The sequence below is a fragment of the Sus scrofa genome, chromosome 5, assembly GCF_000003025.6.
Source record: "Sus scrofa isolate TJ Tabasco breed Duroc chromosome 5, Sscrofa11.1, whole genome shotgun sequence".
Classification (NCBI taxonomy): domain Eukaryota; kingdom Metazoa; phylum Chordata; class Mammalia; order Artiodactyla; family Suidae; genus Sus; species Sus scrofa.
In genome coordinates, this window is record NC_010447.5 from 34,728,965 (window position 1) to 34,746,649 (window position 17,685).

Consider the following 17,685-nt stretch of genomic DNA (forward strand, 5'->3'; position numbering starts at 1 on the left):
CAAACATTTATATGGAACAACAAAAGACCCAGAATCGCCAAAGCAATCCTGAGAAACAAAAACCAAGCAGGAGGCATCACTCTCCCAGACTTCAAGAAATACTACAAAGCCACAGTCATCAAAACAGTGTGGTACTGGTATCAAAACAGACAGACAGACCAATGGAACAGAATAGAGAATCTGGAAATTAACCCTGACACCTATGGTCAATTAATCTTTGACAAGGGAGGCAAGAACATCAAATGGGAAAAGGAAAGTCTATTCAGCAAGCATTGCTGGGAAACCTGGACAGCTGTATGCAAAGCAATGAAACTAGAACACACCCTCACACCATGCACAAAAATAAACTCCAAATGGCTGAAAGACTTAAATATACGACAGGACACCATCAAACTCCTAGAAGAAAACATAGGCAAAACACTCTCTGACATCAACATCATGAATATTTTCTCAGGTCAGTCTCCCAAAGCAATAGAAACTAGAGCAAAAATAAACCCATGGGACCTCATCAAACTGAAAAGCTTTTGCACAGCAAAGGAAACCAAAAAGAAAACAAAAAGACAACTTACAGAATGGGAGAAAATAGTTTCAAATGATGCAACTGACAAGGGCTTAATCTCTAGAATATACAAGCAACTTATACAACTCAACAGCAAAAAAACCAATCAATCAATGGAAAAATGGGCAAAAGACCTGAATAGACATTTCTCCAAGGAAGATATACAGATGGCCAACAAACACATGAAAAAATGCTCAACATCGCTGATTATAAGAGAAATGCAAATCAAAACTACCATGAGATACCACCTCACACCAGTCAGAATGGCCATCATTAATAAATCCACAAATAACAAGTGCTGGAGGGGCTGTGGAGAAAAGGGAACCCTCCTGCACTGTTGGTGGGAATGTAAACTGGTACAGCCACTATGGAGAACAGTTTGGAGATACCTTAGAAATCTATACATAGAACTTCCATATGACCCTGCAATCCCACTCTTGGGCATCTATCCGGACAAAGCTCTACTTAAAAGAGACACATGCACCCGCATGTTCATTGCAGCACTATTCACAATAGCCAGGACATGGAAACAATCCAAATGTCCATCGACAGAGGATTGGATTCGGAAGATGTGGTATATATACACGATGGAATACTACTCAGCCATAAAAAAGGATGACATCATGCCATTTGCAGCAACATGGATGGAACTAGAGAATCTCATACTGAGTGAAATGAGCCAGAAAGACAAAGACAAATACCATATGACATCACTTATAACTGGAATCTAATATCCAGCACAAATGAACATCTCCTCAGAAAAGAAAATCAATCATGGACTTGGAGAAGAGACTTGTGGTTGCCTGATGGGAGGGGGAGGGAGTGGGAGGGATCGGGAGCTTGGGCTTATCAGTCACAACGTAGAATAGATTTACAAGGAGATCCCGCTGAATAGCATTGAGAACTATGTCTAGATACTCATGTTGCAACAGAAGAAATGGTGGGGGAAAAACTGTAATTGTAATTTATACATGTAAGGATAACCTGACCCCCTTGCTGTACAGTGGGAAAATAAAATTTAATTTAAAAAAAAAAAAAAAAAAAAAAAAAAAAAACTTTAGCTGTACATTTATGTATTTAAGCCTTCCTTCCTTTCTTTCTTTCAATCCTTCCTTCGTTCTGTCCTTCCTTCAACCATCTAACCATCTGTATATCCCTTGGTTGCTCTCAAAATAATTCTGCTTTTTTTCAAAACTGATAGAAATATTTGCAACTACTGACATTTTATTAGAAAATATATGATTATCAAATTCACGTTTAAAAAACAAATGTAAAATTTATTTCTTCTTTAGAATGAGCATTTTCTCAGGATTTATTAAGCACATCTGATATCTTGAATTTTAAACATTTTGACACCTTACTTAAGCTGGGAGGGTTTGTGTGTGTGTGCGTGTTTCAACTATGGAAATGCAGGTGAATTATTTCAACCTTGACGAATATTTCAGCAATTTGACTACGTGGTAATGATTATCAATTCTTTAGTCAATTTTTTTTTTTACAATCTACTATGTACAAAATTTACTAATCTAGGCACCATTCAAAAACTCCAGTTATTTTATTTCTGTAGTCATATCCCATCTTCCTCCTTTCTCATGATAACGTCTGCACTCAATGTGTTTGATGAATAAAATCGCTCATGTTTCTATTTATTCCTGTCTTGTCCTCGTCTCAAAATTTTATGATCATTCTTCAAAGAATTAGTCTCTCTCTTTTCTACATACTTCTGTTATATCATGTGGATCAAATACTGATACCTCTGTTGCAATTAAAATACTGGTATAAAAATAATTACAAGTCCTACTTATTTCAAGTGTCTCACACACCAAACTATTTTAGCACAGCCCAGTAAGCTGGATTTAGTACAGTGCAGTAAGTTGGACAGCCTTGTGGTATGTTAAGATGAGAATTAACCTGTGTGGCAGAGTTTGACTACTTGCTCACCAACCATTTCCTTTTCCTCTTGGACAGACAGCTAGATATATTTCCCAACCTCCCTTGCAGTTAAGGGTAGTCGCATAGCCGTGTTCCCGTTAATGGAATGTGAGTGGAAGTGATGTGTTTACTGACAGCTTTGGTAGTCTTCCTCCTGCCCACAATCTCCACTCTCTGGAGACACGGAGAGACCTCTCAGGACCCAGAGGAAGGAAGAACCACAGATGGTAGGAGCCTGGGTTCCTAAATTACTGCTTGGAGAAGAATCAACCAATAGAGCTGTCCAATCAGTAATACCCACACTGTACCGGTGTATAAGCAGGAAATAAGTCAGTCTAATCTGACTAATACAATGGCCACTCATTGAGAAATGGATGCAAGGTCCTTAACGCCTCTCCTCAACTTGCTATTTCTCTTCACCCACTTTGACACCAGGTATTGGGGTGAATTACTGGGGTTGGAAGAGAAAATAAAGGCCTAGAGAAGTAAGTTAATGGCAGAGCTAGGACCAGCATTTAGGTCTCTTGATTCCCAAATTAAGCTTTTCAGCCCCTCACCCCTAATTATGCTACACTGATAGATGGTGCCAAGAATATTAAAAGAGAAGAAGGAAGGTATCAGGAAGAAGAACACAGACAACAGTATCGGGTGCCACAGAGTGACAGAAATAGGCAGAGTGACAGAATTTCTACCTAGACTATGAAATATCTTTTCAATGACTTAGTTGCTCGTCTGGGAGCATTAATGAAGTTAATGGTCCTAGGGTTCATTAAGCAGATGAGATTCATGGTTTTAGAAAATGACTTATCTATGGATACTTGCTGCTGATACTCGGAATATGAGCACTGGAGATATCAAAGGAGGAGCCTGACATACCAACTTATAACTATATGAAATTAAGTAGGCAAAATCACTGACCTAATTCTGAGTTCACTAATTATCATAATTATCAAAGCTTCTACTGGATTTGCTTTTATTTCTCAGAAACTGGGACACACATTTTATATTGTTTGTGTTCTTTCTTTGTGTTGTATAGAAAATTATATTTCCTTCTTCAGTGCTACGCCTCTGTCTGACACATATGGCCATATGACATTTACTTATTTATTGAGCTCTCTGCTCTATTTGACTATGAGCTCTTTAAGGTCAAGGGACATGGTATAGGTGCCATACAGTATTAAACACTGTTGAACATTGCTTGTGAAAATATATGTGATTTGTGAATTTTATTAATTTTGACTATAGAAATTGGCAATCATTTTTTCCTGTGTCTTGAAACTAAGAATATGAAAAAGAATGGAAAATTCTGTTTAATAAATTTCATGACTTTTTTACCTTGATCTGACACAAACATTTTAAAGAAAAGCAGCTGGATGAAGGGAGAAACTTCGGCATCAACTGACTATCATATCATCAGAAAAGTTTTGCTAGGAGTTCTGACGCATGTGTTGGAGATTTTAGAAAATTTAGAATTCAAATTTTTTTTTTTTTTTTTTTCTTTATAGGGCCGTCCCCAAAGTATATGGAAGTTCCCAGGCTAGGGGTTAAATCGGAGCTGCAGCTGCCAGCCTACACCACAGCCATAGCAACTCGGGATCCGAGCCACGTCTGTGACCTCTACCACAGCTCACAGCAATGCTGGACACTTAGCCCACTGAGTGACGCCAGGGATCAAACCTGCATTCTCATGGATTCTAGTCAAATTCGTTTCTACTGAGCTACAATGGGAACTCCAACATGTACAGTTTGGATAGTACTGAAACTTGGGAAGGTCAGAGATAGGTCTGTCTTTAGAATGCTTGAAAAATTCTAGGACACACTTTGGAGGTTCCACATGCTTAGATCTTTGCAATCACAGACACTCTGCTTACCTGTCCTTCCCTCCACCACCACCTGTCGGGAAGAGATTCCTCCGCTGACTGTTGTCACCACCACAGAGTAGAGGCTTCCCGATTTGAGGGAGTGGAAGCTGTATCTGCTGGTCTCACTAGAGACACTTTCATTTTTGATGACGACGTTTTCGTGGATGAGTAAGACTTGGTAGAACTCTCTGTCTCCCGGTGCATGGGTCCAATTAGTAAATAGACTGCTAGTTGTCCCTTGGTTGGCCACACGCAAGCCAGTCACTTGGGCAGGCACTAAAACAGAGTAGACAGAGAAGAATAAACCAATGACACTTAGTTACCCTCAGGAAGTATAACAGAAATGAGTAAAAATGGAGATGGGTCTTGAAAATGCCAATTAAATACATATTATTTGCTCAGATGCTCAGCTTTATTTCCTGTGACACATGGAGATTCTACCCTACAGAGACTCTACTATTCTGTAAAAGTTGCTTATATAGGAAATCAAAATTATTTCAGGTCCAAGGATAATATGATGCATGTATATAACTAGTTTTGGTTTTAAATTTTAAACAATAAAAGGCTATTTTTGAAGATTGCTTACTTAACATGATCTTACCTATCCCTACTCCATGAGAATTCAAAGACGCATGATTTATGCGAGGGGGTGGTTGTTATGGGGTGATACTGGGAAACCCTTCAACCTGATGGTTAGCTTGTAGTCTAGGAAACTGGTAAATCTTTACTGGGACAGTCTCAAGGGAACTAGTCTTATTTTACATGAAAATGCTATAGTAAGTTATATTATTATATAATGATAATGATAGAAATAACAACTATTGATTGCCTGCTATGTGTCAGTTATGGACTCTATATTTTATAAAGCTTGTATTGTTTGATAGCCATTCGAAATTCTAGACTTGGAGTTCCTGTTATGGCTCAGTGGAAACAAATCCGACTAGCAACCATGAGGACACAGGTTTGATCCCTGACCTCACTCAGTGGGTTAAAGGATCCGGCACTGCCATGAGCTGTGGTGCAGGTCGCAGATGCAGCTCGGATCTGGCGTGCTGTGGCTGTAGTGTAGGCCGGCAGCTATAGCTCCTGATTCGACCCCTAGCCTGGGAACCTCCATATGCCACAGGTACAGCCCTAAGAAGACAAAAACAAATCAAAAACAAAAACAAAAATACAAAACAAAAATTCTAGAATTGATTTTATTATTTTATCTACTGAGGAGGAAACCAAAGATCATAAAATTAGCCTATATTACAATGCTAACAAATAGTCATCCTGGGGTCCAAAGACTGATCTGTCTCATCTGTAAGACTGTGTCCCCAACTTAATAAATATTGTTAGTTTTTAACCTGTCCATTAACATCTTTTACAGAGATCTTGAAGATGGTACTTCAACACACATCTCTTTTGTGCCTCTTCCCAGAATTATGATAATCAAGGGGGTTGGAAGTTTGGTTCAACCCTTCTCAGAAATCACTGACTACTGGATTAAGATACAAACATATTCAGGGAATTCCCATTGTGGATCAGTGGGATGGGAGCCCAAAGAGTATCCACGAGGATGCGAGTTCAAACCCTGGCCCTGGGTTAAAGGATCTGGCATTGCCATGAGCTATGGTGTAGGTCACAGACACAGCTCAGATCCTGCGTTGCCGTGGCTGTGGTGTAGATGGGCAGCTCTGGCTCTGATTGGATCCCTAGTCCAGGAACTTCCATATGCCACAGGAGCAGCCCTAAATTAAAAAAACAAAAAAAAGATACACACATATTCTTTAAAATATACTACTGTACATGAACTGGAAGATTCAATTCCAATTCTAAATTTCATAAGAAGGCAAAAGAATTTATATGCCAAAACCATTCTGAAAAACAACAAAGCTGGAAGACTAACATCATCTGATTTTAGGACTTCTAGAAAGCTACAGTGATAAAGACAGTGTGACACTGGAAGAAAAGTAGACATAGATTGATGAAACAGGACTGAGGGTCCAGAAACAGACCAACATTTATAGAGTTGAGTGATTTTTTAAATACAGATGCAGATGCAAGTGCAATTCAGTGGAAAAGGAGAATCTTGCAACAAACAGGACTAGAATTATTATATGTTCATAATCATAAGCTTTGCTCCATATTTCACACATATACAAGTATCAACTCAAAAACTGATTATACACCTAAATTTACAACCTAAAACTATGAAACTTCCAGGAGAAAATCTTTGTGACCTTGTATTAGACAAAGATTTCTTAGACATGACACCAAAAGTATGATTCATGAAAGAAAAAAATTGATGGACTACACATCGAAATAAAAACTTCTCTTCTGGAGTTTCCATCATGGCTCAGTGGTAATGAACCTGACTAGGATTCATGAGGATGTGGTTCAATCCCTGGCCTCCCTCAGTGGGTTAAGGATCTGGCATTGCCATGAGCTATGGTGTAGGTCGCAGATGAAGCTCAGATCCTGTGTTGCTGTGGCTGTTGCTGTGGCTGTGGCTGGCAGCTGTAGCACAGATTTTACCCCATAGCCTGGGAACTTCCATATGCTGCAACTGTGGCCCTAAAAAGCAAAACAAACAAGCAAACAAACAAAAACAAACAACTTTCTCTTCTGCAAGATACACTAATAAGTTAATAAAAAGACAAGCCAGAGGAGGAGATCAAGATGGTGGAGTAAGAGGACATGGGGGGCTCATCTCTTCCCACAAACACACCAAAAAGACATTTACATGTGGAGTAATTCTTACTGAAAACCAATTGAAAACTGGCAGAAGGACTCCTGTACAACCAAGGTTGTAAGAAAGATACACATGTAATAGGGTAAGAAGGGAAGAAAAGTGAAAGTGGCTTGGGTTGCTGCTGTGGTGCAGGTTTGATCCCTGGCCCGGGAACTTCCACATGCCACAGGTGTGACCAGAAAAAACAAAAAACCAGAAATATCAAGTGTGGAGAATACGGAGAAATGGGAAATTTCATGCATTGCTCGTGGGAACATAAAATTTTACAACTACTTGGGAAAACAGTTTGGCAATTTCTTGCAAAGTTAAACATACCCTTAGCAAATGATACAGCAATAAGAGTGGTGGGAGTAATGAAAATGATCTGAAGTCTAAAACAATGTGCCTTGGACTTTTGTTGCTGGCACATATCATGAAAATCACCCCAATGAACACAACTAAACACTTTGGAAAAAACGTAAGAGTGTAAATGCATGAATGAGTTGTCAAGAATGTAAGGAATTCTCAGAGACTTGTTAAGAAAGTGTTAGAGAGATAACTGGCTGCCTGAAGCTGACTTTCATCACGAGGGCATCTTTCAAACATAAATTTAAGTTTTGATTTCATAGCTTTGCAGGATCTGTGAGATAGGAGATAAAGTGTAGGACTTTCCCAGATAGAGGAACCTCATCGGTGACTATGCATAATATTGGATCCTGAAAAGTTCCAGTCTAAGTGAAATAAATCTTTTCTTCCCATTTCCCGTGTCACTGCAGCCTCCTTAATAATGGGTGGAGAAGAAAATTTTCCACTGAGAATTCATAACCTCAAGACTGTTTCAGTGAGTCTGAAGCTCAAATTCATAAAACTCAAAAACCTCAGGTTGACAATTTAGATTAAAATAAGTCTGGGTAGTTCTCGTTGTGGCACAGCAGAAACAAATCCAACTAGGAACCATGAGGTTTCGGGTTTGATCCCTGGCCTTGCTCAGTGGGTTAAGGATCCAGCATTGCCATAAGCTGTGGTATAGGTCACAGACATGGCTCAGATCTGGTGTTGCTGTGGCTATGGCATAGGCCGGTGGCTGCAGCTCTGATTCAACCCCTAGCCTGGGAACCTCTATATGCTGCAGATGCAGCCCTAATAAGCAGGAAAAAAAAAAAAAAAAAAAACCTGTAGGCCTGTACACCTGAAAGAATCCAATGAAAATTACTCCTGAAACCCACCTTCAAAAGAGGCCTCAAAGAATTCCCATAGGCTAAAATTCCAAAGTATATGAGTTTACAGTACAGTATCACAGATATTTAAGGAAGTAAAGCACCATGAGCAAAAGGCACAAACTCAATAAGCAGCAAGACTGAACTCCTGAAGATTTCAGATATTATAATGATCAGACACAGAATATAAAATTAAAATCATTAATGTGCTTATAGCAATAAAGGGGGAGAACAGAAATATGACCAAAGAGCAGCAGAATACAAAACAGATTTGGAAGAGAATCAAAGAAAATGTTAAAAAGTGAAGAACATAACAAATTTAAAATTCAATGGGTGGATTTAAAAATAGGTTAGACAGAACCAAAAAAAAAAAAAAATCATAAACTAAAACTAAGAGCTAAGGAAATTATCCAGACTATGGCCCAAAGAGCAAATACATAGAGTACACACACAAAATATACATATACACATATGGACAATGCCCAGTGTACATAATAAGCACTTAATGAACATTTATAAGTTTAGTGTTAGACAATTCAGGACACAGGATATTTTCAAAGACTAAATTTTTCTTTTTTTTTTTCTTTTTTTGTCTTTTTGCCTTTTCTAGGGCCACTCCCATGGCATATGGAGATTCCCAGGCTAGGGGTCCAATCGGAGCCGTAGCTGAGCCACAGCAACGTGGGATCCAAGCCACGTCTGCAACCTACACCACAGCTCACGGCAACACCGGATCCTTAATCCACTGAGCAAGGGCAGGGTTTGAACCCGCAACCTCATGGTTCCTAGTTGGATTCGTCAACCACTGCGCCACAACGGGAACTCGACAAAGACTAAATTTTGTAAAAAAAAAAAAAAAAAAGATTACCTGTTCTTCCTTTTGTTGAAGATGAATTTTTTAAGTCTCCACTAATACTGGTGACTGCAGCTTTGTATTTTCGTCCAGGTACTAGGTCAGTAAAAGTGAATTCTTTGGCATCTCTGGGGAGTGACTTGTGGATGATTAAGAGGTCTCTGTCATCTAGTGAGATAATGTATTTCTCCCATTCTGCTGCAGGAGCCTGCCACATGATGCTCAGTGAGGTTTCATTGGCGTGCTTGACACGAAGCTGAAGAACGGCCATGGGAACTGAGGAAAAAGCAATGGACACTTGGGTCACTGATGAACTCGGATACACTAAAGTATTCTTGAGAGATAGATTCTCTTCCATTCAAGGAGTGTTCTGGTTGAGCATTTCTTTTCTGAATATTTATCAGCATTTAGAAAAAAAGTGCTGATCCTCCCAAAAATTTTAAAAGAAGGATTCAAAAGAATACTCTTGGAAAATACTTTACTAGGTCATTTATTTTCAATCATCATCCAATGGATATTAATATTTGGAAAATGAAGAGATGATTAGAAGACACAGCTGGCAAGCTAAAGTTGTATCTTGGTGCTTTTCTTTATTGTTCTTCTAAGAAGTATTTGGGGCCCATTAAGTTATTTCCTTATTATCAGGCAAGACTAAAAGAGTATATATTTGAATTTCACTCTAGTATAGAGTATTCCATGTCGCAGGGATTTTTCAGAGAAACGTAGAGCTTAGTAAGCCAATGCTTTTATTTGAAAACTGAGGAAATGGACTCAGGTTGTGATTTGCCTGAGGAATTACAGTGTATGGTGACAGCAATACTAAAACCCATGTCTCAGTAGCCTCCCTCTCCTCTACCCTCAAACCTGAGTATATATCCCTCTCCACTTTAACAATCCGTCCTTGGTAACTGAAATTCTCCCATTAGTCAACCTTGGGTCAAGGCAGTGGTTCTCTAACACTGATCACCAGCAAAAGGCTGTCCACTTTTGTGGGGAGGATTTTCTCAGATTGTTTCTTTCTTATTCTCTTGGTGTTCAAAAAGTTCTTTGTTTTATTTTATTTTTTTAATGATTTTTATTTTTTCCATTATAGCTGGTTTACAGTGTTTTGTCAATTTTCTACTGCACCCAGTCATACATACATACATACATTCTTTTTCTCACATTATCCTCCATCATGCTCCATCATAATGACTAGATATAGTTTCCAGTGCTACACAGCAGGAAAGCTTTTTCTTTTATAAAATAATGGACTGACTAGTGGACATGATTTCTAATGTTCTCCTTTGACAAAATTAAACAATACCAAGCTATCTCAGTCTGCCAGGCTATAATATCTCAAATTCAGGAAATGCTGGAGCATGACATTGATGGTTACCTGGGACCAAATTAAGGTTCCAAATTTGCTTACCTGTCCTGCCATGGCAACGCTTAGAATTCTTCAGATTTCCACTTTCAACAGTGACTTCTACCTCATACTGTCTTCCTGGTATGAGCTCCACTTCATCTATGACATAGTGTGTTTCCTCCTTTCCCACGGTGATGTTCAGCAGCACCAAAGAATCATTCAAGAGCAGGATACGATACTGCTCCCAGTCGCCAGCAGGGGGCGACCAGCTCACTACCAGGGACCTCATAGAACCATTGCTGTTTGCTTCCAGGTTCCCAACTTTCTCTGGAACTAAACAGTGAAACGCTGTCAAAATAAGACACTGAAAGCCCAAAGTAAGGATACTCATTCACTTTTCATGGGCAACAATAGATAAGAGACCTAATATTTGCAATTCAAATCTTTCCTACCCTCCCCCCAATGCTTTCGAATTGCAAATGAGTATTTTGGAGCCATTTGACACCCAAGAAAGGTATGCTAAAATCATTTTAGTAATATATCAGTAATGCAGTCTTCTGTAACACTGTTAATAACCTAGTGGTACAAATGCTGTGTTTTATTGATTGCATACCCGCCCTAGACACAATATTGATGTTACTTCTAATGATGGTGACATTGATGAATGTGGCATCTTTTGGAAGAGACCTTGGATGCTGTAGTCACAAAACATTCCTCTCTTTTCCAACTGAAATGACTACTCTTCCTGCAATATAACTCTGATGTTATCATTCCTTTGCTCAAAAACATTCAAGGTTTCTCCATTAACTACAGATTAAAACATCAAGCCCTTAGTGTGGGATTTGTAGGTCTCCCAAATCAGACCCCATGTAATGCCAGTATTCACTCTATTTCCTACAACTACCAGCTCTCATTCTCAACTCCTCTTTTTTTTGGCTTTTTAGAGCTGCACCTGCTGCACAAGAATGTTCCCAGGCTAGGGATCCAATCGGAGCCACAGCTGCTGGCCTACACCACAGCCACAGCAACATGGGATCCAAGCCATGTCTGCGACTGACACCATAGCTCATGGCAATGCTGGATCCTTAAACCACTAAGCGAGGCCAGGGATCGAACTTGCATCCTCATGGATACTAGCTGGGTTGGTAACCTCCTGAGCCACAACAGGAAATCCCTCATTCCACACTCTTGAACACTGGCCCCCAGTTTCATGATCTGTAGCTCTGTAAATCTCCTGGGCTCTTCTCTCTCTTTGCCTTTGCTTCTTCCTCAAATGCTCTCCCCTCTTTTCTGTCTCAACTTGGCAAGAGCTTCACATTTTAAAGTCCCATTTGAAAACCATTTTCTCCCTCTTTACAGATCTTCTGAAAGAAAGCTTTGTTCTCTTCTTTCTGACCATATATATGGCTCTTACCTGAGATCTCCAATCGCACAGACAACAGACTCTGGAATTGTACAGCCTAGTGTAAACCCACCACTTACTGGCTAGATTACTATAGACAAATCACTAAAGTGATTACGAATCACCGAATTATCTATAAAATGGTGATAATAACAGGGCCTTTCTTGTGGTTTTGTGGTGAGAACTAAACGAAATAATGGTGAAAAGTGTTTAGTCAATGTCTGATCCACGAATATATCAATACAATTATCATTATTAAAAGGCACTATTTTTATTTTGTGTTTGTCTTTTACATTTGTGTGATTAAAATTTAACTTCCTTAGAAGCAAAATGGTTGGCAAAGTAAATATTTCAGGCTTTGGGGATCATATAGGGTCTCTGTCTTGTACTTTTATTTTGTGTTCTTTTTTTTTTTTAATTTCTTTAAAAATGTAAAACCCACTCTTAGCTTGGTGCTATATAAAAACAGTTCACAGGCCATATTTGGCTGAAGGGTGTAGCTCCCGAACTCTGCTATTTTAACAACTTTCAAAGCTTTACACATGCAAATTACACAGTACTTTACACATGGAAGGCACTGGATATATGTTTGGTGATGTAAATTAATAAAATGGTTTATGGAAATCATGATTAAGGACTAACTGGCCCTTCATTAAAAGAGTTGATCATGGAAAACTGTTTGGGGGTACCTCAGAAAACTGAATATAGAACCACCATATGATCCAGCAATCCCACTACTGGGCATATATCTGGACAAAACTTTCATTCAAAAAGACACATGCACCCCTATGTTCATTGCAGCACTATTCACAACAGACAAGACTTGGAAACAACCTAAATGTCCAATGACACGTGAATGGATTAAGAAGACGTGGTACATATACACAATGGAATACTACTCAGTAATAAAAAAAAAAAGAACAAAATACTGCCATTTGCAGCAACATGGATAGAACTACAGACTCTCATACTAAGTGAAGTAAGTCAGAAGAGAAAGACAAATACCATATGATATCACATATCTGGAATCTAATATATGGCATAAATGAATCTACCTACAGAAAAGAAACAAATTCAAGGACATGGAGAACAGACTTGGAGTTGCTAAGGGGGAAGGGGAGCGGGGAGGCGGGAGTGGGATGGACTGGGAGTTTGGGGTTAGTAGATGCAAACTATTGCATTTTGGGTGGATAAGTGGTGAAATCCTGCTGTATAGCACAGGGAACTAAATCCAATCACTTGTGATGGAACATAATGGAGAATAATGTTAGAAAAAGAATGTATATATACATATAACTGGGTCACTTTGCTGTGCAGCAGAAATTGATGGAACACAGTAAATCAGCTATAATAAAAAATTTTAAAAATAGGGAGTTCCCATCGTGGCGCAGTGGTTAACAAACCCGACTAGGAACCATGAGGTTGCGGGTTCTATCCCTGCCCTTGCTCAGTGGGTTAAGGATCCGGCGTTGCCGTGAGCTGTGGTGTAGGTCATAGACGTGGCTCAGATCCCACGTTGCTGTGGCTGTGGTATAGGCCAGTGGTTACAGCTCCTATTGGACCCCTAGCCTGGGAACCTCTATATGCCGTGGGAGTGGCTCAAGGAAAGATAAAAAAAAAATAACAATAATAATAGCTGATCAGAAATTCTTTATTTATTAGTATCAATGCTAATTCATGTTGGCTGCTTAAGTGGTGTGACATGAAATAGCACAGGGCAGAGCCAGTTATCCAGATCATTCAGGAATCAATTCAAATAGATTTGCTTAAATAACTCAGATGAAAGCAATTAACCCTGCGCTTTACAGAGGGGGGACCCTGGCTCATAGACATTCTTAGCCATGGTAATGGCCATCATACTTCCCATTTTGGGAAAGGAATTTTCCTTCTAAAGTATTTTGTCCTGTTCTAAGATGAATCAGAGAGTGATTTGAGCAACTACGGAATTTCTGGAGCCTTGACTCACCTGTTCTGCCCACTGCTGTCTTGTGAGCAGACAATTCACCAGAGACACAGCTGATGGTAACTTGATAAAGTCGTCCAGGGGTTAAGTTTTTAAACTGAGTTTCAGTAATGTGGGGTGCTAATATTCTAGATTCTTTGACAGTCCCTTGGTGAGACAGGGTAAGGTTGTAGAAATCCACATTTCCAGAAGGTCTTTGCCACTTGGCTTTTAGAGAGGTCATAGTGCCATCATTTGTCACCTTCAGATTTGAGACTTCCATAGGGGCTAATCAGGAAGGAAAAGAAAGAGACTTTAACCCAGGACACCATACCACTCTTATGGGAAAATTCTGACCTGTATTTTAATCTCTACAAGCCACATTTTCTGCTCTGAAGAAAATGACTTCATGAGGTAAATATAATACTGCAAAACCAAAAAAAGGTTGTCTGGCTAGTGGAGAGAGAACAAAAATGGCAGTCAGGAGCCCAGATTCTGGCTCAAACTTGGCCATTGGTTGGTTGGGCAATTCTGGGCAGCTCAGTCTATCTCACTAAACCTAGGGGTCCTTATTGCCTAATGATGACTTGGTCAAAAAACTTAAAATGGCCTTTTCCAGTTCTAAAATTCTTTAAGTGGAATCCTCAGAGAAGTCTGTCTCTGCCTAATTTCTTCTCATTTTTATGTACATAATAATAGCAAGTACATAATAAATAGATTGGTTGGTTGATTGGCTATCACCAAATTCTGTGTGCTAAAATACTTTATTTTCATATTAAGTCATGATAAAGCTTAAGAGTTATGTCGTTATTTCATCAGAGGAAAATGGTTACAAAGGAGAGATACTTTGGTGGATATTTTTTCTACCTCTTTTCTTGCCTATGCTATAATTTTGGGTCTCACTAATGGTGTAATATAAATTAATAATGTTTCATTAAAGTAATGAGTACAACATGCTGATTTGCATAGGCCAAGTCAGAAGTGTAACTTGCTGTAGAGCTACATAATAATTCTTCAGCTAAATGGTATTTTTGTTGGGAATATCAATATATCTTTGAGATGTGATACGAAAGATATATAAATGAATAGGTGTCCCCAAAGATCTCTTCACCAAACTTCCTATAGTTTAAGGAACTTTCTCCACAATAGTAATTTCTCAGGCACTACATATTTTAGAGTTTCTCTTAAAATCACATAGCTTGCTAAAGGAGAGGACTTATTAACACATTACTCCTACCAGAAGCCTTAGAATCCACTTGAACCTAAGTTCCATGAGAACAAAGACTACGTCTCTCTTGGACATTGCTATATCCACAATGCCTAGCATATAGTTTACACATAATAAATACTGCTTAAATGAATGAATGCATGAATGAATGCGAATATAAATTATTTATTAAAACTTAGCACAAATTAGTTTTCTGGCTATGTTAGGCTATGAGAACAGCTCCTATAGCATTGGGTCTCAGGAGGTGTTTTATTGGCTAGATGGTTTGGGAAATGGCTGTTTCACGGCAGTAGGCCTTTGTATAGCACTGGGAAGCTATACGAAGCACTACTTCATTGCCAGTGAGTTCACAAAGGCAGAGGATGCCTGTTTTAGAGAAGGAAGTAGGAGTCCTTAACTAAAAAGAGAAGCTGACACTGTATCACTGATTAACTTTGCTATTCCAGAATGTTGTCAAGGGCTAGACTAAATGTGAATAAAAGGGAATCTCTAAAAAAGAATGTATACATATATATATATATATATATATACACACACACACACACACATATACATAAAAGAATGTACATACATATATGTGTGTTTGTGTATATAATGTGCATATATATATAATGTGTATATATATGTGTGTATACACATATATGCATGTATGACTGGGTCACTGCTATACAGCAGAAATTGACAGAACAATGTAAATCAACTATAATAGAAAAAATAAAAACCTAAAAAATAAAATAAATTAAAAGTAAGGAATAACACGGGGGGAAAAAAGGGAATCTATCTTTCTCTAAGCAGAAAAGTAGATAGGTCTTCTGTAACACATGGATTTCAATTTGTCCTATATTACCTTTATTCAAACCTTTAATAAACATTGTTATTTAAACATTTCCTTGATTTGAGGTTTATTCTTATTAGCTAGCTAGGGAAACTTACTTGTCCTGGCTGGTTTCCATCTGTAGTTTTGCAGCCCTGCAGCCTCGGTAACAATGGTGACATTATAGAGGTGACCAGGTGTCAGTCCATGAAAAGCATAGGAAGTAGTAGATTTGTCCACAGTATTACTATGAACTAGAATCCCTTTGTCCATTAGCATCAGGTGGTATCGTTCTAGGTTCCCAGGGCCACGTGACCAGGAAATCAGGAGGGAATTAGTTTCCGCTGAAATACCAACATCTTTCACTGGGGATGGCACTAGTGGGATAAAATGCATTTCCAAGGTGTCATTCATAATTTCCTTGTAGAAGATAGAGACCCATTTAATTTGAAATCACAATTCATTTATGCTTCTCTGTACACCTAACTTGTGTGATAACTAATGAAAACACCACTCCTGAAATTTTACTGGAACCTGGATTAATGCCCTTTTCAAAACCCACAGCTTAAAGCTACATCATAGTTTACCTGTTTGTCTCCTTCACTTAGCAGGTATTAAGGTCGATTTTGCCAATGAAGTTTGATGGAGCATAGCAGTAAAGAGAAAAGAAAAAGGAAAGAACTAGAGAAAATGAAACAGAAAGAGAGCAACAAAGAAGGCGAGAAAACCAGGGAAGACTGAATGGTAAGAAAGTCCATTATGGAAGGAAATGGTAATTGATATCGGATGTGTGGGTACAAGCAAAGGCTTGTTCCAAACAGCTGAATATTTGGGAAACACCATGACTTGATGTTATGAGAAGAATATATAGCGGAGGGAAAATATTTTAAAAATAAGTTTTATGGAAAAAACTGAGAAAATGAGGCAGAAATTTCTGCTGCTTTAGATATGCATTAGAAGGGCCACTGGGAAATAGCTTCTTCATCCTGGTGAAAATTCCAGTCCCAGAGAAATTCCATAACTTGCTCAAAGTCACCCAGCAAGCTAGAAGCCCAACCACACCTCCTTGTTTCCAGTCCAGTCTTTTCCTTGTGATCGAGCAGCATTTGTTTGTCTATCTATCATCTATCTATCTACCAATCTATTTATTTTTGAACTCAGGGCATTCTTACTCCCATTTCTTGAATTTAATATAATTTCCAAAGAAGCACAGATTGTTAAATACCAAACTATCTGTAAAGAAGTCTTACCTGTTGATCCATTGGTATAAATTGTAAAGGAACGTTTATCTCCAGAAATAGCTGTGATGGCAATATTGTATTTATTACCAGCAGTGAGGTTTAAAAATGTATATTCATTCCGTGCAGTTCTTTCTTGAATTTGGGCCCCCTGTGTCTTTTGGTTATCATCCAGTAGCTGCACCTCATACCAGGTGACTTTGCCCGAAGAAGGAGTCCACCAAACATGCAAGCTGGTGGAAGTAGTTTTCTCTTTACTGACTTCAAACCTGGCAGGAGGTAAAGGATCTGTAGGGCAAAAACCCAAAAAAAGAGAAGGTACCTTGAAGACTTTTGCTGATACATTTTTACCTTGCTGAAATCCAGATTCATTTTCCTTCAAGACTTTAAGAATCTGCTGCCAATGAAATAAACAGGTATCTTACACCACTTCCAAACTTACCATTTCACTTGGAATAGAAACCCACCTAGCTACCAGTCATATAACTCCTTTTTCTGATAAAAAAAATTTTTTGAAGACAGCTCTGAGTTTGGAAACCCAAGCAAGCTTCTATTTACTTTGGCTTGCAAGTTT

At 38.7% G+C, this 17,685-nt stretch overlaps 1 protein-coding gene across 4 annotated transcripts in view; it reads right to left on the reverse strand.

Annotated features, from left to right (window-relative positions):
- The window catches only part of PTPRB (protein tyrosine phosphatase, receptor type B), a 138,379-nt gene that overhangs the window by 72,505 nt on the left and 48,189 nt on the right, over positions 1 to 17,685 (reverse strand). For all 4 annotated transcript variants that reach the window (XM_021091988.1, XM_021091989.1, XM_021091987.1 and 1 more), the window contains 6 exons: positions 17,124 to 17,399; positions 15,993 to 16,250; positions 13,856 to 14,119; positions 10,551 to 10,820; positions 9,155 to 9,415; positions 4,363 to 4,629 (listed from right to left, as the gene is read on the reverse strand). In XM_021091988.1, coding sequence (XP_020947647.1) covers positions 4,363 to 4,629; positions 9,155 to 9,415; positions 10,551 to 10,820; positions 13,856 to 14,119; positions 15,993 to 16,250; positions 17,124 to 17,399 — 1,596 coding nt within the window. The remainder of the gene's footprint in view (positions 1 to 4,362; positions 4,630 to 9,154; positions 9,416 to 10,550; positions 10,821 to 13,855; positions 14,120 to 15,992; positions 16,251 to 17,123; positions 17,400 to 17,685) is intronic.